Source organism: Zootoca vivipara, chromosome 2 (genome assembly GCF_965207765.1).
Source record: "Zootoca vivipara chromosome 2, rZooViv2.hap1.1, whole genome shotgun sequence".
Lineage (NCBI taxonomy): Eukaryota > Metazoa > Chordata > Lepidosauria > Squamata > Lacertidae > Zootoca > Zootoca vivipara.
Genome location: NC_142584.1, coordinates 67,936,286 through 67,946,546, shown reverse-complemented (window position 1 = coordinate 67,946,546; position 10,261 = coordinate 67,936,286). Strand labels below are relative to the sequence as shown.

Sequence of the window (10,261 nt, the reverse complement as noted above, 5' to 3'; positions counted from 1 at the left end):
GGCCGCGGAGCCTGCTTTGTGCAAAAGTGTGAGGTGTAGCGACTGCAAAGATCCCGCTGGGCAGACAACCATTTTGTGAAATTTACATCGTCGGCAATCACGGCCATTTCATAAAGCCGGCGAGCTGAACAGAAGTCTGGAGCGTGTGAATACATCACGATGATGTTTACTTTTTTAAAAAAAATAATAATAATGGCGAAATGGTATTAAGTATGCTCTCTAACACACGCCTTAATGGCACATCGCAATGCACATGCAGTCTATAGAAAAGCCTTTTCTTCTGCAGAACTGCCACGTTCCGGAGTAGAGAAACAAGCGAAGCACGTAATGGGTGCGGTCCTGTGCGCATTTACTTGGTATTAAGTCTCATTGGGCACAGTGAGGTGGGGAAGCATACACAGTACTGTACAGGAATGGGGAAACGTCTCCCCCGCTGCTCGACTGAGCCGCTTTGTAGCCGACGCCGCCCCTCCCTCTCCAGACGCGCCTAGTCAAGGCGGACTCTGATCCCATTCTTGGTCCTATTGCAAATACATAAACTGGCCTTAATAAGGGCAGGTAGGCCAGGGAAATAAAAGGCTTGCCGCTAGTTTACTCAGCGTATGAAATGGCAGCGAAGATGGTCTCTACATAAGTGGGGCAAGAGAGAAAGCGATCTCCCAATTTCTCACACACACACACCCCTCTTCCCTAATTCTAAACCAAAATGGCTGGCGCGGGTGGGTAGACGTGGGATGCCTCTCAATACCAAAATATGCACCCCATAATTAAACCCTTTGCCCAAAAGGAGGCATTTGTTGTGAAAGCATGGGTTAAGAGGATATTGATATTGCCCACTCATCAAGTGGGCGAAAAAAATACTGGGTTCTCATAATATTGTAGCATACTCCAGGCTAGACTCCTATACATATTCACCTAAGATCAAATCCCATTGAACACTGTGTGACTTGCTTCTGAGTAGCTATGCGTAGGGTTGCACTGCCTGTGGCTAAAACCAGCAGCATGGTCAACATTGAGGGGGCAGCTTCAAGATTTAGAAACAGCAATCTTTTTGCAATGTTTTCCATGTCTTTTAACCATGCAGAGGGACATGACCTTTTCAATTGAACTGGAATTGCATGAGGGGAGAAGACGAGCTATTGTTTAGTCTTCCTTTTCTTTTCCCTTCTTTTGTTTTTCTCTTACTGCCTTGTTAGCGATGGAGGGATCCTTTGACTTATTGGCTTACTATATCCGACTGGTGATCAACTATGATTCTTCTCTTCAGCTTAATGCTAAAATACCATGTGGCTAGAAACTTACAGCTAGGAAACTTAAGTGCTTTAGAAATAGATGGGCTGCAGTAAGTATTAGGAGGCTGCAATGTAGAGCTTGGGAATTTTATATAATATCTGTATCCATCTGTATACAGTAATTGCATTTATTACTTCTTTAATATTTCCATATTGTTCATGGTATATCAATAATCTTATTTTCTTTCACTTTATGAAAGAATGAGGCTGCTATTATATAACAATGTACTATCATTTCAAAGGGATTTGAACAGCACTATTTCCCCAGTATGATTTAGCTCAAAAACCTGGAAAGAGGGAAAGAAGAGACCAAACATTGACTTTTCTGTTTTATTCCAAAAACAAAAACACACCAGCAGCAAAAAAACATTGATTCAAAAAACAAGACAGACACAAAGGGCCGAAGGGTATGGGGTGTGTTGGTATGGTGGGATTTCTTTCCAGATTTATTCAAGTTCCTTGTAGCGGGCAAACATGACTCGCCGCACAGCATCTCGGTACGTTTCATTAGATAGCCTCCTGCTGGGCCTCCCTTGGGTCCCTAATCCTGCTCCTCTCTTTCGACTTTCAGGCTGAAAAGAGATAGATTAGATTAGATAGATAGATAGATAGATAAGCAGCTAGTTGTACTTGCACCTAGAACGTTCACCTAGTGCACTTCTTATCACTAGGGAAGGAATAAACATTGCTTGGCATGTTACAGACAGGTCCCGTTCAGGCATTCACCAAACTCACGAGGGTGAAAACTGCCCCCCCCTGCAAAACCCCACCCATGGAGGCTCCTCATGTCTTTCCACTCATTGGGAAAAAATCAGAAAGCAGCCCCCATGCAGGGACATTGAGGGCAGGACTTGCCTGCACATGCACACATCCCTATCTCTAGACAGTTTTAGCTCTTTGCATGTTCAAGCAAGTACCTGAACAATCAAAAGCCCTTTCAAGCTATTTAAAACATAGCTTAACAATATTGCTTTGAGTAAGGATAATGTACAGGAAATACATCATTTAATACCAGCTAGCTTTGCCTTTAAAAATGCTGTAAATAAGGACATTGAGTGTTTGGTCCTTTAAGTGGTCATGCTATGCCACCTCCATTCTTGGGGATCATTTTCTGAATCTCACCTTCAGCACCACAACCCACCTTGCTCCAGTATTGCCAACCACATTAAAAAAATCATACCCCTCACTTTTCACTTCAGTTAAGTGCTCAAGGCAGCTAATGTAACAGGAGTTAAACAAAAAATATAACTAGAACAGTAATGTTTTCATGTGAAGACTCTGCTAATAAAGAGGACAATTTGACTTCCCAGGGCAGGAAGTTCCATATCCCGGGTGCTGGAACCAATAAGACTCTTTACGTCACTTCCACTTAATAACACTTCAGATGCCAGTATGCAGAGATATTGCAGGGATACTGTTCATGCTCGTAAGATGCAATAATTCAAAACAGCAAAAACAAGAATTTTACCTCCACTGGTGACGTCATGCCCTGTTCATTGCGACCCAGACCTGAACCTTCCTTCCAGCCCATAGCCTGCATCATACGGACTCCTTTGTTATTGCCCTCCGCTCTTCCTCTGTCTGTGGGCTTATAGTCACTGCAAACAAATTTAAGTATGCTGGCATGAATAAACTTTCAGGAGTACTGTATATCTGCTATACAAATTATTGTATAAGCAATAGTGTGCTTTATAGATGCAAAGAAACATTAGGAGCTGGGCTGTTAGCTGTCTAAAGAATGAGCATCTAGGCCAGGCTGCATTAATTTTAATAGATCTATTCTGAATATAACTTAGCTGGATACAACCTAAAGAGTTGGGAGCCACTTCAGTTCCCACCATCACCACCATCTGTCAATGCAGCAAAGCCATTACTACGGCATCCCTGTAAGATAGTCATCAAGCCTCTAACAAAAAGAGATCCTTTGCAAAGCAGCCTGTTTCACTGTTACGGAATAAGCTGGCAAAAACAACTTTGAGTTAAGAGTGTCCCAATACCTTTCAGAATTCCTGAAATTCTTCGGTCGTTTTCTCTCTGGAGAGTTCTGTCCCTCAAATCTCTCTCTTCTGTCACCTCCCTTTTCTTTAAACCTTCCCTTTATATTAAAAGGCAAAGTTAGTAAAGATGGCATCACAGATTTTCCCTCCCAAAATGCATCCATTCACTAAAAATTATACATTTGTGCAACATTTGTGCAACTAACCTAAGGAGTGGGGGAAATTTCTCCAGTAGTCCCTCAGTACTGCAACAGAGCATCTTGCTTTATTTTCAAGACATTTCCAAACAAGCATCTACAAGAGCCTACCCACCTTATTAACTTTGTATTATCAATGTAATATCAAAGTACAAGTACTAGTCATTTTGATCTTGCATCTCCATAAAATTGAAACAATTTGGTTATCTTTAAGGGTGTTTAATTTTCTTTGGAAGAGAGAGTTCTGACATTCAGATCCAAGAACACTGCTGCACACTTGAAAGCAAGACTTTTCTGTGGGCATAAATTTAGCAGTCAGAGTCTACATCTTCTGACAGATCAATTTTGTGTCCCTCCCTATCAAGGCAAGACGAGAGCCAGTGCAGTCTCTGTGCACAGCTAAGAGAAGAGTCCCCAGGGCTGGGTGTTTATAACAAACCATGTTCCTACACGATCAGGTTGTTTAATTCTTTCCCACTTGCAGCCTTTATTGGCACTTGACTTTATTTCTAAATAGCAGGTAGACTAATGGCACCCAGAAAAACAAGGTAAACAACAGCACTCTCCAGATGGCAAGGGAAATCAGAGGCATAGAGGTCACACAAAGTAAAATTCTCAATATCAACTGATGGTGCTGCTTAAAGCTGTCACGGAATGACAAAAAATTGAGTAGATGGTAGATGGTTGTTTAATTCACTCTCGGGAGTCACTTCAGCCTAGAATCTAGATACCTGCTGCACTGTGTATGTACACTCTCTCTCTCTCTCTCTCTTGCAAGTAAGCATTGGTGGGGCACACAGGGAATTAGTGTTTTGTTTATGCAGAGCCACAGCTGCACAGGACCATACAAAGCAGATTTAATTACCTCACGTTCTCGCCTCTCCAAATACGCAAGCTCTTGCTCCGATTGTTTTATTTTACGATGAATTTCTAGGTTTTGCTGTAAGAAGCAAAATTAATGAATAGCTTTTGAATTGTCTCACTTCATGTAATGAAAAATATTTCTTCTAGCCATTTAATATATTTAGCCAAATGGGCAAACATTTGGAAATAAAATGAAGTATTATACTGAATTCCAACAGCTGAGTACAAATTGGTAGAAAATAAATATACTGTACCTAAGAGTGCAAAATGAAAGCAAAGAGATTAAATTTATTCATATCTATTCCATGTATTGCTGTTCCTAAAAAGACAGCTTTTCAATCTCTTTCGGGTGTCATTGCCAAATGAAGCTTGGGCACCAACTTGGTGGAATGCCCTCCCCAGAGAAACTCAGCAGGCAATGACTGTTCCCTTTCAGGTATAACCTATTGTTGATTTCTGACTGTTGTTCTGATTTTTATTTCTGTTGAGAAGGGGATTGAAAAGGCTTGCATTGAGCTAAATTTTGGGAAAGAGAAAACAGGATCATAATGATTATCTAACACGTTCTGATATCTCCCACAAGCTGATATGTACCATCCGCTTTCCTCCGTCCCTTTTCAATATGAACCATGGTTTAATGCTACACCTGCCTTGTGGTTAACACAATCTGAAACCAGGATTTGAAGCTGTTTTCAAAAGCAGGCATAAAACTAGCAGATCACAGCACTGAAAAGAGAAAGGAGTATGAATTCAAGCAGGACACAATACAGGAAGGAAAGAGAAATCAGGAAAAATTACATCCGTGAGAGGTGCTTGTGAAATATGGATAAGTTTTGTTAAATGAAGCAAGATAAAGCATGAATAGCAGATTCTCCTGAATGGGTTGCTTTTTTCCTTACTTTGTGAAGATTGGAAAGTTGTTGATGCTTGATCAGGACTTCTTTATTTGGGAACTGTCTCCGGCAAAGTAAACATGCTAACTTATTCCAGTCAGTCAGCTTTTCTTCATCATTTTCAAGCTTCTGTGGCCGTTCCTCCTGTTGTACTGGTGGCCGTGGAGGCTGTGGCTGTGGTTCCTCTTCTTCCTCCTCCTCATTGTCACTGTCTCCACCATATTCTCCTAGGAGTCCTATCAGAGGATTCACCACCTTTGGCTGAAGGGGCGGGAGTGGGGGGGGCAGAATGAGAACCACATGCAAACCAAAGCCAATTCAGTGGATCTGAGGTCTTAGATGCCTTAACTGATGTATTACTGGTCTAGTACAGTTGCTAAGCGACTAAGCTACAATCAGGGAAATCCCTGGTTTGAATCTCGCCTCTACCAAAATAGCCAAAATGTAAGAAGACAAATAGAAGGAGTGCCTGCATGCAAAATAAAGATTATTGGGAACTGGTACCATTGTTGCATAGGTTTGACTTTGACTCCATCCCCGATTGAAACAAAAGACTGAAACAGAACAGGCCATTCAACTAGCTCACAAGTTGAACGTAGCATTCTGCTGCATGTGTAGACCAAATCTAAGTCAGCACTGCTGCCTCTTCTGTCTTGCACATGGTGCTCCTGTTGACATGTTGCTTTTTTGTTGCACATTACACAGACAATTTGAAATCTGTTACAATTTATCCTCATTTTCAATCAATTTTAAAAAAACTGATAGGAAGAGAAATGAAATCTAAACAACTTAGTCCATCAAGAGAAACACTGACAACAAAATCCCACTCATGCAAGTTTATTCAGAATTAAGTCCCACTAAGTTCAATGGCTCCCACTTGAAAAGTAGGTTTAGGGATACAGTCCAAGAGACCACCTAACCACACTGCAGTCCATTCAGTGTTGCTGCAAGAAAGAGGGGGACAGGATACTTCCCCTGCTACAATGCTAAGAATTGTTCCTGACTAGCTAACTACAGCATGTACAGTCATACCTCAGTTTACGTCCGCTGCAGTTTGAGTACTCTCGGTTTGAGTACTCCGTGGACCCAGAAGTGCTTACTTCTGGGTTCCACAGCGGGTTCCACATGCACAAAAGCGATCTGCGCAGCATGCCAGAAGTGCTCTATTGGCACTCAGTTTAAGTAGTTTTCGGGGAGCGAATGGCTCCCCGGAACCAATTAGGTACTTAAACCGAGGTGCCACTGTACAGACAAATTTCAGCAGGACAGTAAGCCTCATACTTAATAAGATCAATAAATAATAATTAAATGTTCCAGATGACAAATGCCAAGTAAAGTCCTTACTTGGGGTGTACTCTCTTCTTTTTTCAGTGTTGGAGGTAGTGGTTTTTTAAATACATCATCTGCAGGAAGCTTTTCCTCTGGATTCTCATTCTGAAACATTAAGACTTGGAGTTAAAACTTATTGCCAGCTGGGCTTCCCCACTGCCTGCCTCCAACCATTTTTCTTACTACTACCTTTACTTCCTTGTTTACAGCAACAAGCATAGAGGAGATATTTGGTTTCTTGCCTCACACTTTTTGCTATACTCAGTTATACTCTTTTGCATCTAAGAATGACAAGCTGTGGCTGAGAGTCGGAGGGGTGTTCAAATGGGATTGTGTAGCTGGTAGATACTTAGCAAACAGCGCATCAAAGCTGTAAGGAGGAACACGTATGCCAAGTGCTGACATCTACTACTGGCTGTATGGGATGTTGAAAATATGCTTTCAGCTCCTGTTCTTGAATTCAATTAATGTTGCTCTTCCCTCCCTGTTCAGATCAAGTCAAACTAGCTTTTAAACAAGGGCAAGTGCAATGCACTCATTTACTGGGTAACTCTTAGCACGTAAGATTCCCTGGAGATTACACCACAAGAATTAGACCAGATTTATTGTGCGTGGAATCTTGGTGTTTTAGATATCCAGTTTATTACTGGAAAATTCTCCTATTCAGGATGAGTCACAGGAAAACTGGAAGCTTGAGCAATTTGAGGAAGCAGCCTGTAAATCAAATTACAGCCCTTTGTCACTCTCAGAACTTTTATCTCAAAAGAAGAAAATAATTATTGACAGTTACACTGAACTATTTCTGCCCACTTACGGGCTTACTAACACCTCTCTAGAAACCCTTCCGTTCTGGATGTGTTCTGGGCTTTGGTCTCTTGGCAATTTCAGGGACAAAGTAGGATTGTGTGTTTTCAAGAGTGAATGGTCATTTTTAAAATGTTGTGTACACTCAAGTGGTCTGATCTGCAGCCTACCATCTCAACAGTCCAGTGAATCATAGTATTTTCTATAATGATTTTTATATTTTAGTTACTTTGCTTGCATCTTTTAAAATACGCACTTAGGTTTAATGGCACTTGGTTTCTGGATCCACAAACCCATGCCCTCCTTTGAAAGAGTGATCTGCTTGTTTTTTATGATCAAATGAGCTTTTGTGCTCATGAAGAAGCTGGGTGCCTTAAAAGGATTACGAGTTTAAAAGGAAATTCTATTATCTACAGGTTAAGCTAAACCCTATCTATTGCATATTTTGCAAGTTCCTAGACTTGCCTAGCTGCAAAAGCAAGCTTTGACTATGGCAGTATTAATCTTTGGACCACGCCAATTTGTACAGTCCATAAGAATGATTATGGCGCAGATATTTTACCTTGGCTGACTTGTTTCTGTGTCTCTCTCTTCTCTCTCGGTTATCTCTACTGGATGGCTCATCTCGTTCACTTGCCCTATCCTGGCTCCTGCGCCTCCTCCCAGTGTGTGGTGGTGGGGATGAAGATGCTTCTCGACCCACTGGAACATCTCTCTGGAAGGAGATATTTGGCATGTGTTTAAAGAATATTTTTTCCTGGCACTGAAATGGCAAAGTGAGCACACACATGCACATGCCCTCACCTGAGTATTGGGATCATAGTATACCCCTGTAATGGGGTCAAAATAGTTTCCAGTGTCTGGATCATAAATGAATGTGGACACATCGGAGGAAGCTGATGGGAAGAAATTAGGACAAACATCATATACTTCTGAAGATGTCAAACATTATTTAAATAAAAACAGAGATGGCGCAAGACATTCTGGTGTTCAAGGGGGAAGATTCCAAAAGGGTTGCCATATAATAAATATATATTACACTAAATAACTGCTGTTGCTTAAGGATACTTTGAAACTCTGCCTTATGGTTAGGCCAGCCCTGAAAGAAAGGGGAAATGCATGGGTAAAAATTATCCTGCTGAAAGACTAGATGATGAAATTTCAACCTAAAAATTTAATAGCACTGCACATCTCTACACATTGTGCTTCAATGTACTTCTCTCCAAGGAGTGAGAAGGTGTCACTTTTTTTGTCTGATAATTTCCTGAGGCCTCCAATAAGTGTCAATCCAACAGTAGAGAAGCAGTCAAATTATAACCAAGTCAGGTCTTGGGATGCACGTAAGAAATTAGTGATTGCATTTGGTATGACTCCAAATACCCTTTATGTAGGGCAGTGAGAGCTAGCTTTTCAGCCAAAGACATCGAGTCATCCCTCCAAGGGCCACTCAGCACTTTCACAGAGCACAGTCACACACATACACACACACACACACACACACAAACACAAATGCAGTTAGTTACAGGTAGGTAACCGTGTTGGTCTGACGTAGTCAAAACAAAATTTAAGAAAATCCTTCCAGTAGCACCTTAGAGACCAACTAAGTTTGTCATAGGTATGAGCGTTTCAGTGTATCTGAAGAAGTGTGCATGCACACGAAAGCTCATAGCTATGACAAACTTAGTTGGTCTCTAAGGTGCTACTGGAAGGATTTTTAAAATTTTGTTTTGACAAATGCAGTTAAACACTGAAACATGTACTCTTTCATATACAAACACATGCAGACCCACATACACAAAACCAGTACTCGCAGTACACCCCACTCCAGCACTAAAGGAGAGAGGAAATGCTGGCTTTTCATCTTAAAGACTAGGCCCAATCTTCAATATCAGTGCTATGGTACATAGTGCTGAGATCAGAGATAAAAGATTCCATTGGCTACCTATTAGAGTAGATCTCTAAAGAAGCAGCAGAGGGATTCTATCTCCCAATCGCTCTCTAAAGGATAGATAGGTTGATCTCCTGATCCCATCAGGAGATAAAAGTTTTGGGGACCAATGTCTACTTCCTATGACTTGGTAAGCCAGATATGGCTCACATGCAAGCAACATTTAGCGCAGGGAAGCCTTATGATTCTACACTCGATTTGGGTGAATTTTTCAAGTAAGAAAAAGTTCTTGCAAGATCCTGCAGTCAGAATAAAAGTAAAACATAGGATCAACACATATTTCCACTGAAAAAAATCTCCAGTGTCCAATACAAAATCCAAAAACAGGAAATTTAAGGCTGGTGTACACGTTTCATTTTGTTTCAAAGCATACTCAGCTTTGAAAAGTGCATTTGCAAAAACTTCTAATTGTTATTGAAAACGTCAACAATCCTATGGTCAGAATTCAACCAAAACATCTTGTCGGTGCAAGGATTTCCATTTGCACAACTAGACTTCCCCCTGCCCCCTGCCCCAAATCTGCTCCAGATGGTTGGGGAAACCCCCAGAATAGATTTAGGGGGTGCACAGGGGGAAGAGGAAGGAAGAATGTTCTGTTGCACAAGTAGAAATCTGTATACTGATGGAACATTCACATCAGTGCTTTGTTGGATATAACCCTAGATAAGGAACATTTTTAAAAAATGGAGTAAGGACACTGAGCTTTCACAAGTAGAAAGTGACCAGAAGAACACCGTAACAAGAAAATGAAGTTGAGTCTTACACTCTGATCTTCGCTTCTGTGAGTCGGCGCCTCTCCTGTCACCTGTGTCCCGTTTGCCCTAATACAGAAAAGGCATTTAAAAATAGAAACTAAGAAAGCAGAACATCTGGTGGACATTTCCCCACAATTCAAAGTACTCCAGACTAATCTGCATGTACTGGGTTGTCATAAAAT

The 10,261-nt window shown here is 41.2% G+C and overlaps 1 protein-coding gene across 8 annotated transcripts in view; it reads right to left on the bottom strand.

The window, feature by feature from the left end:
* Window positions 1-1,608: 1,608 nt before the first annotated feature.
* The window catches only part of RBM6 (RNA binding motif protein 6), a 54,088-nt gene continuing 45,435 nt past the window's right edge, over window positions 1,609-10,261 (bottom strand). For all 8 annotated transcript variants that reach the window (XM_088662140.1, XM_088662142.1, XM_035105986.3 and 5 more), the window contains exons 13-21: window positions 10,088-10,145; window positions 8,181-8,272; window positions 7,939-8,091; window positions 6,588-6,677; window positions 5,250-5,504; window positions 4,352-4,426; window positions 3,290-3,387; window positions 2,761-2,890; window positions 1,609-1,864 (exon numbers count right to left, since the gene is read on the bottom strand). In XM_088662140.1, the coding sequence (XP_088518266.1) occupies window positions 1,739-1,864; window positions 2,761-2,890; window positions 3,290-3,387; window positions 4,352-4,426; window positions 5,250-5,504; window positions 6,588-6,677; window positions 7,939-8,091; window positions 8,181-8,272; window positions 10,088-10,145 (1,077 nt within the window). In that variant the 3' untranslated portion in view covers window positions 1,609-1,738. The remainder of the gene's footprint in view (window positions 1,865-2,760; window positions 2,891-3,289; window positions 3,388-4,351; window positions 4,427-5,249; window positions 5,505-6,587; window positions 6,678-7,938; window positions 8,092-8,180; window positions 8,273-10,087; window positions 10,146-10,261) is intronic.